Source organism: Mustela nivalis (genome assembly GCF_964662115.1).
Source record: "Mustela nivalis genome assembly, chromosome: 3".
Taxonomy (NCBI): domain Eukaryota; kingdom Metazoa; phylum Chordata; class Mammalia; order Carnivora; family Mustelidae; genus Mustela; species Mustela nivalis.
Window position 1 is genome coordinate 38426384 of NC_139022.1, and position 17097 is coordinate 38443480.

At 39.6% G+C, this 17097-nt stretch overlaps 1 protein-coding gene across 1 annotated transcript in view; it reads right to left on the reverse strand.

Annotated features, from left to right (window-relative positions):
• The window catches only part of DTWD2 (DTW domain containing 2), a 254048-nt gene that overhangs the window by 52411 nt on the left and 184540 nt on the right, over positions 1 to 17097 (reverse strand). The window contains exon 6 of the mRNA XM_082724141.1: positions 4814 to 4855. Coding sequence (XP_082580267.1) covers positions 4814 to 4855 — 42 coding nt within the window. The remainder of the gene's footprint in view (positions 1 to 4813; positions 4856 to 17097) is intronic.

A 17097-nucleotide genomic window follows, 5' to 3' on the forward strand; every position in this document is an offset into this window, starting at 1 on the left:
AAACAACGAATCTTAGAACATTACATCAAAAACTAATGATGTATTATATGGTGACTAACATAACACAATGATTTTTTTTAAATGACCTCTATTCTCAAGTCTTTGCTGCATAACTGAATGTTTAAATATTTTATTATTTAATATCTTGATATATGCAAAAATACATGTAAAACATATATTTGCTCTGGAGAATAATAATAAAAAGAGCATACGTTAGCCTGATGTCCAATTTTAGAACTAGACCTTGTTTTAGTAATGGGAAGAGAGGGAATAAAAATAATGATTCAGGATCTTGCCATTCCTGAAAGCCATCATTGCAAACATCAGAATGCTGGACAAATGCTCAAGTGGCTGGAAATAGTTTTCTCACTTTCACTTTACTTTTCTTTATACTTTCCAGGGATATATGGATTTTAAAATACAAATGGCTAGATGACGAAATGCCTAAATCAAAGGAATGGCTCTCTACTGGCAGGACTCACACCAGTAATGGACCAGGTGGTAAGATATCTTTGCAGAGGAAACCCTCTTCTACATAAGCAACTGCCACCTTCATCTATGATGAAAACCAAAACCAATAAATAAGAACTTTGTGGGCGAAAACTTTATACATGACACAACTCTAAAATTCAGGTACCTTCAAGTTTAAACATGAACTGAGAACCCAGCTAAAAACAGACAACACAATCAAGTATTGTACATTCCCCTTATCTTCAGGGAAGATGCTCCAAGATGCCCAGTGCTTGCCTGAAACCATGGACAGCACTCAGCCCTACACAGTCGATGTTGTTTCCTTTATGTACTTACCTGTGATAAACTTTAATTTATAAATTAGGCACAGTAAGAGATTAATAAGAGTAATACAATAGAATACAACAATACATTGTAATAAAAGTTATGTGAAGGAGAGAGAAGGGCTACAATGCTACAATGCTCTTGCTACAATGCTTACGTGATGAGATGAAGAGAGATGAGTGAAGCTGGCATTGTGTTGGAGGGTACATCAGGAAGAGGACATCTGCTTCCAGGTAACGCTTGATAGCTGGTAACTGAAACTACAGAAAGCAAAACTGCAGGTAAGAAGGGGACTGGAAGAGATTATGCTGAGTGAAATCAGTCAAGCAGAGAGAGTCAATTATCATATGGTTTCACTTACTTATGGAGCATAACAAATAGCATGGAGGACATGGGGTGTTACAGAGGAGAAGGGAGTTGGGGGAAATTGGAAGGGGAGGTGAACCATGAGAGACTATGGACTCTGAAAAACAATCTGAGGGGTTTGAAGTGGCGGGGGGGTGGGAGGTTGGGGTACCAGGTGGTGGGTATTATAGAGGGCACGGATTGCATGGAGCAGTGGGTGTGGTGAAAAAATAATGAATACTGTTTTTCTGAAAATAAATAAATTGAAAAAATTAAAAAAAAAAAAGAAGGGACTATTGTATGGTAAAATCTTGATTTGCCAACTACTCTCCATAAAAGATAAATTAACACGGGGCTACAAGCTGCAGTAAGTTACAGAGAGATAAGATTCAGACACAACCCTGACTCTGGTTCTCCACATTGCCAGTCTCTGCTGCTCAGCCAGTGGATAGCAACATACTTAGGTCTTTTCTTACAGTGAACACGTCTAGGCTCACCTACTTTCACTCTTTCTTAACTTTCACTTGTTCCAGCTCCACATAAAGGAGACACCACTAAACTCCATTCTAACCTGTCAATACAGAGATTTTAGTGCAGATTAGACCCAAAAGACGACAGGCAAAATTCAACCTACATGACCTTGGGAAATGTATCACCCTTGTGCATTTCTCAATTTTCCATTAGTGAACAAGACTAGATACATTCTTGAGTCCACTCCAATCCCCACATTCTGAAACTGTCTTTGATTCTAACATTTAATCTATTCGTTAAAATGTGGAGGCCGAGAAAATTAAGGCCATCCCACCTCAAGTTTAGCTGATGTGGGAAACAGAGGCAGAAGAAAATCATTAAAATTCCTCACCTACTGACGAGCCCTTGAAACAGACAGAGTGGCTCTCCTCTAGGGACTTAACTGCCCTCACCTGGAGATTTTGCTAAGGCAATCCTAACCTGACCAACCTCCTACCCCAACAGGTCCCACCAGTATCCTGTAAGTCTACTTTTGTTAAAGTAGACTGTGTACATTCCCCTTATCTTCAGGGAAGATGCTCCAAGATGCCCAAGGTTATCTCTAAACCTTTAAGATAGTGTCGAGAATCATTCCCAAATATATGGCCCACTGATATATATCTAAAGGGTCTCATGAGAAATTTTTATTATTAGTAATAAATATCCTTTCTCCCAACAATAGCTAGCCCCTCAAGGTCCTGGAGACCTTTCTTCCAAAAATCTTTGGAGACTTACATCATCCATAATCCCTTTTGTCCTTACCCACGGCCCAGTCCACCCCTACTCTGCCTTTCAAAACTCTGACTGTAATCTCGTTCGGGGTCCAAGTCCCTACTCCACTGTGTCTGGTATACTTGGGCCCAAGTTTAAGCTTGTCAAATAAACCCTCCTGTGATTGCATCAGTGCTTGACTCCTCGGTGGTCTCTCGGATACGAAAACTCGGGCATAACAAAAGAAATGATTTTGTGCTCTCCAGAAATCTTGGAGGAAAGAAAGCTTCCCAACTTGTCTGCCTTGTGATCTATTCCAATTTAATCCTCTCTTGTTTAAAGTCCAAAGGGTCTGTGGATTCTGGTTAGAATTAGAAATAAATGCTCCTGCAAAAGGAACAAAAAAGAGGCTATGGCAAGGAATCTAGCATCCTTATGATTAACTTTTCCCCAAAAGAAAAGGTTTACCTTTTTTTGCCCCACTTGATAAACATACAGTCAGGCAGTGTGCCTCTTCTGAAGCTTATCAGCGTGGTAAGACCACTTTTTACTAAGCCTTGTATTAAAAAATAACTGATTAACTGTACTCTCAAGACCCTTCAATTTTAAGTAATTTTATTCCACTAAGAGAAAATATTTCTCTTGAGTCTGTTCTTCGAAGTGTCAAATCTTTTTCACAATGAATACTTTTAAACATATTTTGAGTATCAGAAAACAGACTTTAAGTGCAATTTACAAAATTGTTTCTCATTAGTTTTGAAACAGTGTATGTTATCCCAGTAAATGTCACATGTCCCCTTCCTTCCTAACCCATTTCCTTCTGCATCTCAACTGACAAGGTCATATGTACTATGGAGGAGGAATGTTCCCAGACAGCCTCTGTTGCAGATGTGAGAGAAGAGAGATCCAGCTAATTGCAGACATTTCTAACTCAAGCTTCTGATATTTTAATATCTGGATGTTTTTTCCCCCATTCATGCAAATTTCAGATAAAGAGTTCTGAGTTATTCACATAAACAATCAAAAAGAGTTAACCAATTCACATAAACAATGATTTATTCATTAATAATAATTAGATTAAGAGAATGAATCCAAAATAAAGGTGGGATCCTTTTCAACCAAGCTCAGCATGGTGTGACAGTCAGAAAAAAAAAGTAAAAACAAAAATAAAAAACTTTAGGGGCACCTGGGTGGCTCAGTGGGTTAAAGCCTCTGCCTTCGGCTCTGCATATGATCTCAGGGTTCTGGGATTGAGCCCCACATCGGGCTCTCTGCTCAGCAGGGAGCCTGCTTCCTCCTATCTCTCTCTGCCTGCCTCTCTGCCTACTTATGATCTCTGTTTGCCAAATAAATAAGTAAAATCTTAAAAAAAAATGTTAAATTTGATACCCATAAAACAGAGAAAGGCAATCAAAATCATTAATCCAGTCCCTTGAAAGACATCATGAGACATTATGAAAGGGATTACTAGACATTATGCTCAACAGGACTTCCAACCATCTCTATGTACAAGTAACCCTCAGTATGAATGGTTGCTCCAACCATTCTCCCAGTCTTACTCTTGGGCCCACCCACAAATAGTTCCTCAACTTCAGCCCAACCTGGATCTTCTCTCCCCATTATTTGGCATTTCTCTGAGCTAAGCATTTCTTCCAATATAAACTCTTTACTCTTTCCGTTTAGCCTTTCTTAGTTCCTTTTGATTCCCATTTCTATCCATTTATGTTTTCAACCAAAGCCCACACCCACTGCTGCCCCTGGAAGCCAAAGATCCTTTTGATTCAGGAGATGGGGGAGTGAGAAACTGAATATTCATAAACCACTGTTTTCAATCAGGTCCTGAGAAATGAAAAGTCACTGATCATGGTCTTTGAGCATTTCACATTGATTCTCATCTCTTTCTACATATTCTCCTGTTTAGATGGGGCTGAAACAATTAAGTTATTACCAATCAGATGCACTTGCAAGACTTTTGGGAGTAAGGAAGAGGCCATTTTCCTGCAGCTACTGCTGCTAACCTAAAAGGGTAGAGGAGACTTGAGGTTTCCGTGGCTGGCTCAGGATTCCAGGGTGGGACCGGCAGCAGTAGCAACAACAGAAACCTTATCTGGAGCAGCTTCCCCACTCTTCAGATTCCAGCCACAGTCTAAACCCTTGAAATCAACAGGGTGAAAGCCAGTGCCCTAACTTCTGCTCCTTCCAGACTTCCAAATCTCTAAATCCCCATCTATTAAATCCTCTGTAACTGAAATCCCTAGAGTGGTGGCTGTGGTCTGCCCAGACTCGACCAATATTAGGAATTATAAAGAATACAAAGCAAAAGGCAAGGACAGAAAAGTAGAGGTTTTTCTGCAGGCATTTTAGGCATAAAGAAAACTGACAAAGTAAAGTTGGCATCAGCCACGAGGAATATGCAAATCAAAATCACAATGAGGCACCATTTCATACTCACTAGGATGATTCCTGATATAAGTCTCTGAATTTGACTCCAAAACTAGAAATCGTAAACAAAAATAATGAGTAATTTGACTATATAAAACTTTTAAAAGATCTCTATAAGTAGTATAAAAACCATATAACAATATTCAAAGCAAATCATAAACTGGGGGAAATATTTGCAATATATCTGGGAAAAAGATAACCTCCTTAAGCTTTAAAAAAATGCCCACAATTTAAAAACTAAAAGATTTATGCTCCATAAGCTATATGAACAGAGGATATGAATAGGAACTAGAAGAGAAAATCCCAGGATACAGGGGAAAACATGTATGCAAATGGAAATTAAAGAAACCACAACATACCATTTTCACCCATTAAACTATTATTTTTTTTTCCTAGGAGCTACTATTATTCACATTTGGGGAGGGGGGAGAGAAAGGGACATGCTCACATCTTTAGAGAGGGCAATTTAACTCTACATATCAAAAGTTTTCAAATGTTTATGCATTTTAGCCCAGTAAGTTCATTCCTAAAAAGGAATTCTGAGGAAACCTTGTTTATAAATTTTTTTAAAAAATTATATACAATTGCACTACTGGGTATTTACCCTAAAGATACAAACGTAGTGATCCAAAGGGGCATGTGCACCCGAATGTTTATAGCAGCAATGTCTACAATAGCCAAACTATGGAAAGAACCTAGATGTCCATCAACAGATGAATGGATAAATAAGATGTGGTATATATATACAATGGAATACTATGCAGCCATCAAAAGAAAGAAATCTTGCCATTTGGGACAACATGGATGGAACTAGAGCGTATCATGCTTAGTGAAATAAGTCAAGCAGAGAAAGACAACTATCATATGATCTCCCTGATATGAGGAAGTGGTGATGCAACATGGGGGCTTAAGTGGGTAGGAGAAGAATAAATGAAACAAGATGGGATTGGGAGGGAGACAAACCATAAGTGACTCTTAATCTCACAAAACAAACTGAGGGTTGCTGGGGGGAGGGGGGCTGGGAGAAGGGGGGTGCGGTTATGGACATTGGGGAGGGTATGTGCTTTGGTGAGTGCTGTGAAGTGTGTAAACCTGGTGATTCACAGACCTGTACCCCTGGGGATAAAAATATATGTTTATAAAAAATAAAAAATTTAAAAATCAAAAATAAATAAATAAATAAAAATTAAAAATTATATACTAGGGGCGCCTGGGTGGCTCAGTGGGTTAAAAGCCTCTGCCTTCAGCTCAGGTCATGATGCCAGGGTCCTGGAATTGAGCCCTGCATCGGGCTCTCTGCTCAGTGGGGAGCCTGCTTCCTCCTCTCTCTCTTCCTGCCTCCCTGCCTACTTGTGATCTGTCTGTCAAATAAAAAAATAAAATCTAAAAAAATAAAAATAAAAAATAAAAAATTATATACTAGCCCCAAATCCATCCATGTATGCATTAGAAAAAATATACTGTGAAAGAACATCTACTAACATATAAGGCAGATGCTATTTTACTAAGTGAAAACATGTATATTATAAAATATATGCAGAATTCTTTTTTTTTTTTTTTAAGCAGGAGCAAGTGTGCAAGAGTAGAGTCCCATGGGAGAGAAGGGCAGAGGGAAAGGGAGAGAATCCTAAGCAGGCTTCATGCCCAGCATAGGTCTCCATCTCAAGACCCTGAAACAATGACCCGAACCAAAATCAAGAGTTGGTTGCTTAACCAACTAAGCCACCCAGGCACCCCAAGAATATAATTCTTATAATCGGAGAACACTCACAATAACAGCCGTAGTAATAGCTGACATTTATAAGCACTCATTACGTGTTTGGCATTGTTTTAAATCCACTGCATATATTAATTCCCTCATTTAATTTTCACAACAATGCCATGAAGCAGTCACTATTACTGTCTGTATTTTGTAAGTGGGGCAAATGAAGCACCAAGAACACCAGTAACCTGTCCAAGGTGAAACAGTGTTTGGACCCATGTGACCGGACGCCAGCTCTGACACTCTTAACCGCAATGTCAATTCCTGATTTATACAATTATTAGACTAGAGTAGATTAACTGTCAGTTTTTAGTAAGAAATTCCCCCCCAATATTAATAATGTTTGCTTCTGAGAAATACGATATGGGTAATAATTATTTTCTTATGTTTATTACCTGAATTTTCTAAACTTTCTTTTTTTAAAAAAGATTTTATTTATATATTTGACAGACAGAGATCACAAGTAGGCAGAAAGGCAGGTGGGGGGCAGGGGGGAGCATGAATATTCTAAATTTTCAACAAGACACATAAACTTTCATCGGAGGAACCAGACCTATGTTCTTCCAACCCATTCTTTCCATTCCTTTCCTATCAATAGGTAAGAAGATAATTGTTCTAAAACCACTACTTTCCACCAAGAGAAAGACCATTCAGAGAAAGCCGAAGTAGTATTTTAAATATTTGCTACCTAATCCAAATCTAAAATCTAATCCAAAATCTAAAGATTTGCTACCTAATCCAAATCTAAAATCTAATCCAAAATCTAAAGATTTGCTACCTAATCCAAATCCTAATGTAAAGCAAGGAAGTCCAGCCTTCTGGATTTCGATGTTCTCTTTCAGATGAAGAAATAAAGGAGAATGCAAGTGAAGAAGGAGCAGAAGAAGGAAGCTGGGGACGTGGAGTTAATCTGTCACGAGCTAGTAAAAACTTCATCTCCTTACGGAAGTTGTTTTATTTGTTCATTCATTCTAAAACTTATAATCAGAAGTTTAGAAATTATATTAAAATCAAAATGGATCAAAGGGCCAGATGTTGCAGGCAGGATGACTAATCAAACAGACCCTGGGTAATGTGCTCCACGCCTTGCTCCATGGGAAGTAATTACTCTAACATTAGCTTTACAGTGTTTAAGCAACCATTTCATTATATTTTTTCTATGCTTATTAAATTTTCTCGGCATTTCTAATGCATCATTACATCTGCATTGCATTTAGATAATGCACAGCATCGCTACCCATTAAAAAGTCTCTATTTTTTCAATTACCTAAATAAATTTAATTTGGCTTTATTTGCCTCAAGTTTGATAAAGAGTGATTAGTCCTCTTATGAATAGCATACCTTGGATGGAAACATCCCATCTATCACTTGGCCAAAACAGTGGCTCACAAAGTTATAAGTGGACCCCCAAGCAGAGCCACCTAAAAGCATATGTGGTAAAAGAAAAATTGTAGAACAGACATCATTGGAGAATTACTGTCCATGCTTTCTATGACTGCTGAGAGGTGGAAATGATAATCCTGGGACCATCTAAGCCACTCTGCCTCTTGTTCCTAAATATATAGCCTGAGGCATTATAACACAGAACAACAACATCAAGAATAATAAACTCACATTTTAAGCCTTCTGTTTCAATATTCACATTCACCCTCAACACATGATTAGAGACTCAGGACATTTTAGCCCTTGCCCAAGTAAATGGGCTGTAAAGTAATCTCAGGAAGATATTAGCTAAGATGAAAATCACAGCTAGGGTATCAGCTATGCCAGGCAATCACTTATCAAAACTCAAACTGTGCTAAGTTCACAGGGGAACTTTTTTAAAGCATTGCAAATAAATGGATCGTGTTGGTGAACTATTACGCAGTGACATTGATTCTGCCTTTTGAACTTGGGATTTTGATAACAGAAACTCAAAATCACTAAACAACAAGTGCCACTGGAAATCCGAAGAGGAAAGCAGGAGGTCCTAAAGAGAAAGAAGAGTATCAGCTGAAGTCAATTCTCCATATTCCGCATTTGCCCTGGAAATGCTGATACTGGACATGGGGTGGGGAGAACAACCCCCCAGTTAAGTTTGGGGGGCAGAATGAAGTACTGCAAAAGCCAATTCCAAGCGTTTGGATTCTCCCTCATAAGTCAACGATTGCCTACTCAGTTCTACGCTGCTATTCACACACTGAAACATAAACCACCAGTATTCACTTCCATAGTGGGAAGAAAAACAAAACCAAACCCTGTGAATTGGAGAATGTACTAAACCAAGTTCAAAGCCATATATTCTCTACTCAGTGTAGTAAAACTTACTGTCCACTAGGCTAATGACCAGTAATGGGCAAGGAATTCAAGGACAGGTTGCATATTCTTTTTTTTTTTAAGATTTATTTAATTATTTATTTATTTGAGAGAGAGAGACAGTGAGAGAGAGCATGAGCGAGAAGGTCAGAGGGAGAAGCAGACGACCCATGGAGCTGGGAGCCCGATATGGGATTCGATCCTGCGATTCCGGGATCATGACCTGAGCCGAAGGCAGTCGTCCAACCAACTGAGCCACCCAGGCATCCCCAGGTTGCATATTCTTAAATGATAAAGCTTGTTACATAGAGATGAACTGGACCCTCAACCTAGCCACCTAGGTAAGTAATAATGTAATCTTAAAGGTATGAGAAGTCTCCGAATTATGAGGGTGATATGATCAAGTATTTTAATGTTCTTTCTTCTATTATTTCTATCATAACTTTCCTGTGTTATTTCCCACTTCAACAAATAATCCCTTGACCCACATCTTTCCACAGCTTGGCCCATTTCTCTCCTTCCTTCAGAGAAAATCTTTCTACAGGTCTCATCTATCTGTTCTGATCAAGTTTTTGTCCTTCACTTCATTAGAAAGACTTCTATCAAAGAAACCATGAACCTCCATCCTAACAAACCCCTTTTTTCTGCCCTCATGTCGGTCAATCCCTGAGAAGCCTCTGCCACAAATGAATGCCCCCTAGCTGTAAGGACATTTCAGTATTCAGTTGTGGGCCCCCCTTCTGCTCTGTCCTCTCTCCCCCAGGTGACCCTATCTCAGAATGTCTCCTGATGTACCTTTTGATTATATAGAGAGGAAAAATGAGTTGGTACTGGGAGGACACTAGGAAAATACTGTGATGTATTCACTTAGAAACTTACTGTAAATACTTCCTTCTCTTCAGTAAAGTTATACCAGGATATTATCTGCATCCCATAATAGCTTAGCCCACAAAATCTCCTAGGAGATCCAGCCAAGACATCTATAGTCTTTCCCATACTTTTATCTTATTTTGGAATCCTAATGGATGGGCCGTGATGACTCAAAAAGGGAGACACTATTATCAGTCTCTATATTCAGTCCTTACATCTTTCAGTTAGGGACTTCCTTTATACAAGGTTCGAGTAAGGATTAAACAAAGAAAGCTCATATCAAAAATTCTGCACATATAGGCATTCAAATAAATGCTCATTCCTTTGACTCTGACAAATGTGAATTTTGAAAAGAAAACTATCTCTGGCCAACATGGATCAGGAAAGGCTTAAAGAAATCCATTTAGATGGATTTTGGAAACTGAATGGAAGTTCAAAAAGAATTCATAAAGCAAATTCATGAAAGAGAAGAAAAAAGGAAACATGGAGAGAGGTAAGTGTATGGTATTGACTTGGGCACATAGTTGGAGGTCAGTATAATTCAGGAAGGATATATGAAATGCCAGGGTTCCTCTCATCCATCCTCACAGGACCCTAAAGTCCCAAAGCTACACTCCAGACCTATTATATCGGATGACAGGACACCAGCTTACCTCTCTGATCTCAGCCTGTTGTCTGTGACTATGATTCCTGCCAACTCTTCAGCTAATCCATCCTGATTTCCTCCTCTTGTCTGCTTCTGTGGTCTTTCCAGATCACTTGTCCTGTTTAGTGTTCTACCATGCTCTAATCCCAGCCCTTGCTCAGGTCTGCCCTAACCTATCAACAACCAAGTCATTCCCTTGCCTCTTCAGAAAGGGAATCCTAAAGAGAAAAAATATCTCTGATCCAACAGCACAGGGCCCACCAGTAGGGAAGCGACACAGTGACCCCTGTTTGAAGGAGAAATTGTGTGATCTCTAATAAAAGGACAGGAATAATGATATGCATGTGTGAAGTAGAAAAAGACGAAGAATTTAAAATTAATCTTATGTATTAGATATAGCTCCAAAAATGAGAGTGAGCCCCTGAGAGTAGAAAAGGGGCAACAGAAATAGGGACATAAAGAAAAGAAACCAGGGAATGAAAATGAGCTTAGCTCTGTAACACTATGCTCATTTCCCAATACCCAGCAAATATTCAATAAATATTTGTTGCTTGATTAAATAAAACAGGCTTGAACTCTGACTAGATGAAGTTTTGCTTATCTGCATTACAATGAATTAGAATCTCCAGACCTAACTGTTCACATTTTTAATTTGAACACTAAAAAGGCAGCTGTCGTTTTAGCACACCAAATTAGAATAACAACAACTATTTGCTACCTGGCTTTGTTCTCACTTCAACTCTTTTGGAAATGTACAAGAACATCCCATCCATTGTAGTGGGAATGTCAATGAATGCAATTGATTTCACCCGGAATACAGAGATACTCCTGTAAAGCCAGAAATATAAAACCACTAAGCCTAGAAAAACATCCATTTTTCAGTATTGAAGGAAGGGATTTCTGAACTGCAGGACTTCCCATCTCAGAATAAAAGCGCTTATTTTCTCCAGACTCAATAGCTAACCTTAACCTGGAATGCAGAAACATTCTCGAAAAGGAATAGTTAGGTTTCACCAGCTTTGGTAAAAGGTAGGTTTTGTGGTGGTTGTACTTGGATTTTTGTTTTTACAGCTTTTAAAATTGTAGCTCAAGTAGTGGGCTTTATTTGAAGTGATAAAAAACTCCAAATAATCTTATTAAGAATTAAATTTTTAAAAGCCACATGGATCCTACTGAAAAGAAAGAAAGGAGGGAGAGAGTGGAGCAAAATAAAACCAAGCAAGCCTGTATTTTGAAGTGTTTTCCACCTGTGTTTGTTTCCCTGATGATTTTTTTTTTTAAGGTTTTATTTCCTTGACAGACAGATCACAAGTAGGCAGAGAGGCAGGCAGAGAGAGAGGAGGAAGCAGGCTCCCTGCCGAGTAGAGAGCCCAATGTGGGGCTCAATCCCAGAACCCTGAGACCAGGACCCGAGCCGAAGGCAGAGGCTTAACCCACTGAGCCATCCAGGCACCCCATATTTCCCTGATGATTTTATTCCTTTTCCTATTTGTCATGTGTTTCTAAAAGTTGCAACAATCTCCTCCAAAACAGGGGCCCCTTCTTCTCAGGATGTGTTCTGATTAAGGTACTTAGTCTTGTCTCACTTGTCCTCTTGGGCGGGGAGCTCCAGAAAGGAAGTCAGCACATGCAGGACACCGGGAAGGCACTCCACCAATGAAATAGCTTCACGGAGGAAGAGATGAAAATGACTGCATTCTGAAGCAAGTGAACTCCATACTCTAGGTTTCCCCAATTTCAGTTATCTGCATTCTACCATAGTATTTTTTTATTATTTTTTATTATTTATTATTTACTGGTTGTATTAAACAAGATGTCTTTGAAAGTTTCACATGACTCCAGAAAATGGAAATCCACTATTACCTGATAGAAGTAGACAACAACTATGAAAACAAACACAATAAATGTTCCATTTCTGGGAGCCTGGGTGGCTCAGTAGGTTAAACCTCTGCCTTCAGCTCAGGTCATGATCTCAGGGTCCTGGGATCGAGCCCCACATTGGGATCTCTGCTCAGTGGGGGGCCTGCTTCTCCCTTGACCTCTGCCTGCCTCTCTGCCTACTTGTGATCTCTCTCTGTGTGTCAAATAAATAAATAAAATCTTTAAAATAAATAAGTAAATAAATAAATAAATGTTTTGTTTCTTTACTTGGTAGGTGGCTACATGAGAATTTGTTTTGAAATTATTTTGGTCACAGTTTTATTGAGGGGTAATTCACATACATACAATTCACTCTTTTACAATATAAACCAATGGATTTTCATATATGGAAAGACTTTTCTGCCTTGATGCACATAAAAGGCTTCTCAGTCCAGACTGGGATTCAAGTCCAACAAATCTTGTGCATGGCTCTCTCCGTAAAGGCAACGAAATCTAGACTGCAGTGAATGTCTGTAAATCAGATCTTCCGTAGTGCGGTCGTGCATCTCAATCAATTAAACAGGTTTCACTGGGTACTTGCAGTACTGGGGAGAATAAAGGAAAGAGTCCTGCATTTTTTGCCCTTGCACTGTATGCATTTCCCTTTTCTCATGCAGAATCATAGGTGAGCGACAGTTCCACATCACAGAAGCTTCCTGAACATCAGTCCCCAGTGGGACCCTGATTAGAGTTTTTCTTTCCCTTTGGTGGGTAAAATCCAGTCTTCCTTAGTTCAAGTATACGCGTCAAACACTAAGCTGTTAGAACCTGTCAAGGATCACAAGTTCTATGATTAAAAAATAAAGCCCATTCATGGAACTCGGGTTTGCCTGCCAGCAGGCTCTTCGCCACAGCTATTATGAAGCTGGCAAAGAAGCGGGCAGAAAAATCATTCTTCACCCTAACAGATGAGTCTCCCCTCACAAAATAAATGAATTTAGAACACCTTCTTCGTCGGACGCATAAAGGCAAAGGTACAGGGGATTTTACGGAAAATGCTGACCTCCTAAGAATTAGTTTTTAAATTGAATTTTCTACTTTTCAGATATTTGATAAACCCCTTGCCTCTCCCATGAAAGGTCATGCCAGAAAGCAACATATATGATTATTCACGTTGATCATCTACCTGGGCCAAAGTTTACTCCTGGCAAGTTGATATCTGAAGATCAAACTCAAATAAAAATGTTCGGTTATTAGGAAATAAATTGCAGATGAACGTCCTCCAATTTTAAAAATGCAGCCAAGAGGCACCTCGGTGGCTCAGTGGATTAAGCCTCTGCCTCGGCTCAGGTCATGGTCTCAGGGTCCTGGGATCGAGCCCTGCATCGGGCTCTCTGCTTGGCAGGGAGCCTGCTTCCCCTTCTCCCTCTGCCTACTTGTGATCTCTCCCTCTCTCTGTCAAATAAATAAATAAAATCTTAAAAAAAAAAAAAAAAGGGCAACCCAATCTTAATCTTTCTTTGAAAGTCCAAATGGACTACACTTTAATAAAAACCAATTAACTGAACATGTGAGTGCTGGGGAAAAGGGCAGAGGATTATAGTAGCCCCTCAAGAGGGCTGGGCTTCAAGTCCTGTCTCTGGCATCAAGGGTAAAGTAAGATACTGACATTAAGGTTTTGACTTCCAAGGCATCATTTCAGAGATACCCATCGCGAGTAAACATGCTGCCAGCTATAGAACCCAGCTGCTCACAAACCCACTAGACACCCCCTAGCATGAAGCTTCCCTTTTAGAAATCTCTGGATAACCCAGATAACTGACCACTTGAGAGATCCCACTTCTTCCTCTCGCTCCCAAATCCCTGCTCTTGTGTTTTAAATTTGCTAATAAAGAGTGAATCCTCAAACCCCTAATCTTTGAGCCTAAGAAAAGCAGGACCCCAAGTCCAAGCTCCCTCTCTCTCCCTACCCTTGAGTTCAACCTCATGTGTGGTCCTCAGCCGTGCCATGCACCCCCTAGGATCTGTGAGTAGTAAGACTTGCTTTTTCAAAGCTCCCTCATGGCCTTCCTGAGGTGCACCCGGAAATCATAAGAACCAGAAGGGCCAGTGCAATGTCAGCTCCGGGAAATGTCTGTGGGGGTTGCCAAAAGGAACACAGGCTCCGGCAAGTGCCTTGGGCATTTCTGATGAACAGCGTATCTATCAATAGGCTGAGAGTGATCTATCTACCACTCTCCAGCTTTTCTGAATTAAGACTTACAGAATCCCCTGAATTGAGAACATGATGATTGCTAATAAGCAGTTTAGCCTATGATCGGCAACAGAATTGACATCACAGCTGATTTCTATTAAGTGAATTAATGAGAATTGATAATACACGCTCTATCCAAGGTATGTTAGTATTTGTTTATAAGACACTGCATAGAGATGTACAATTTGTGCAGTCACATTTGACATTTGAGCAACATAAGTGGACCAGAGGTGTGGTGGGTAATTGAAATATACTTGTGAGATGAAAAAGCTATATAAACATGAATTTAATGTGATAAATACAATAAGCATACCTAAGAGATACAACTTATCTAATAAAATATGTTTCAGGAACCAATACTGTTTCTATACATTCAAGTATAATGGGAGGGGCGCCTGGGTTCAGTTCGGGTCATGATCCCAGGGTCCTGGAATCAAGCCCCGCATCAGGATCTCTGCTTAGTGGGGGGCTTGCGTCCTCCTCACTCTCTCCCTGCCTACTTGTGATCTCTATATGTCAAATAAATAAATAAAATATTTTTAAAAAATAAAGTATAATGGGAAACTAGAAATATAACTTCAGAAAAAAACATTGTGGGATTTTCATGATCAGCTCATATTCTCATGTTCATTTTAAGAAGCAACGTGGCCGTCAGTCACTCACGGGCATGTCTGGGTTCCTGAATGTCACCTTCATCCTATTTACCATCCACATAATCTGGACCTCAAATCTAGCATAATTTGCAGTTCCGTTTTAACTTTTTATTTCCAACATTCTTACACCTCAGTATTGCTTTCTGTTTTCTGAAATGAATTTATAATCTATGCATAGAAATCAAACATCAGACTAAATTCTCCACACTTCAGGCCCATTTTAATTCCCCTTTCTAAAAATTAGTTTAAATGTGCCACATAACAATAATGCCAACTGATGTCAAATCTGGCACTTTGCAGCTGTATTGGTTGAATATATGTTAACATTCTTCAAAATACTGTCTTTTCACACATATGCTTGCTGATGGCTTAGAAACCAAATGATTAGCAAACCAAATCTTTAAAGAAACTGGAGAAAAGAGCCTATTGCCCCGTACCTTTTCAGAATATGAGCCCCACAAGTAATTTCAAAAATCCCAAACTCTGAGGGAGACTCTAACTCAGATTTCATTTTCAAGGGAATATAATATGGGATGATATTATTATCAGTTGCCTACTGGGATAACTTTCCCAAGTATGAGAGCTTTTAATTTTCCAGCCAACACGGTCTTATTTTTACCTCTCACAAAAATAATAGCCATAAATTACATCTTGAATTTCTATTCCTTGATCCTGTCCTGGCCTTCAACCTTTTGTCTCTTGAGATTTAACACAACTCATCCTTCTGACATGCCCAGTCTCTGCTAAATACACAAGTCACTGTTGTACTTGAACCACTGTGGTTCAACATCCCTAGCAATCTCTGGGGTAGGAAGCTAATCAGGGTTCCTTGGGAATCCTGGTTTCTGAAAGGAACAGCCCTCTGTCTTCACCATGTCAATATGGGGAGGATCCCTTCAGCAATTTCAATGTATTTATACAAGAAGATCTTTTCAAAAGAAAACTGTTTTCCCAGGATCAAAGCAAAGTCATAACAAAAGACCCACAGTCTTGAAGTTACACAACAAGTCATGCTTAAGAAATTGACAAGACTCCTATGGGAGGGAGGTAGTCACAGGAGAACACAGGATGCTAAAATGTGTCATAGGGCACACAGCTAAAGGAAGTGAAAACAAAATGCACAGTTAGAACCAGAAAGAAGCACTTAGAACCTCTAGGTTCTATGTGGGCCAGTGACACAATTCTGGACAAAGATTCAACTGCCTTGGCTGGCCAGGGTAGGTTTTTGCACACTCACCAGGCAATCTTCAAGGACAGTTGTCCAGCTTTCTGTTTGGAAGAAATGCACCTCTATCTAACTCCACCCCAGCTTCTCTCTGCCAATTTGAAAATACTAGGCAGGCAGCTTTTGTCTATTGAAGAATGAAGACAGTATAAAGCACCTGCCGTAACGGAAAGCAGTTTGAAATGTAAGGTTTTCCAACTGGCAAAGGCATTTTTCAAAAAGGCATTTTTCAAGACTGGCTCTGGAATTGGGTTGTGAATTTCTACTTCCAGGCTCAACAGCTCCCCCCAAGAGAAAATGTTCCTATACCACTGTCCTGTATGACCATGACCTTCTCAAGCACAGCACACCAGATACTGTGGCCAACATCTAAGAATTTTAATTAGCCAAAACAATCTGTGATATTATAAAAAAAACCTTGCAAACTGAAACAACAGTGCTTCTTACTAGTTAACCGTGTGTGTGTGTGTGTGTGTGTGTGTGTGTGTGTGTGTATATCTGCTGTTTGAATAGATACACCTTGCTTTTCCTCCGCTCCTTCAATCTCTTGTTAAGTCAGCCCTGATGGGCATGAGTCACTTAGAAGGCATGCAAGTCCCTAACCACCATCTGTTCGTTCCACAGTTACCGCCATTGCTCAGGGTGGCAGCCACCCAGGATGGAAGGACAGGGCAAATTAGGCTCTCAGAAATAGAGCCAGGTAGTTTCCAACTGTTCCTGAGGCTGACA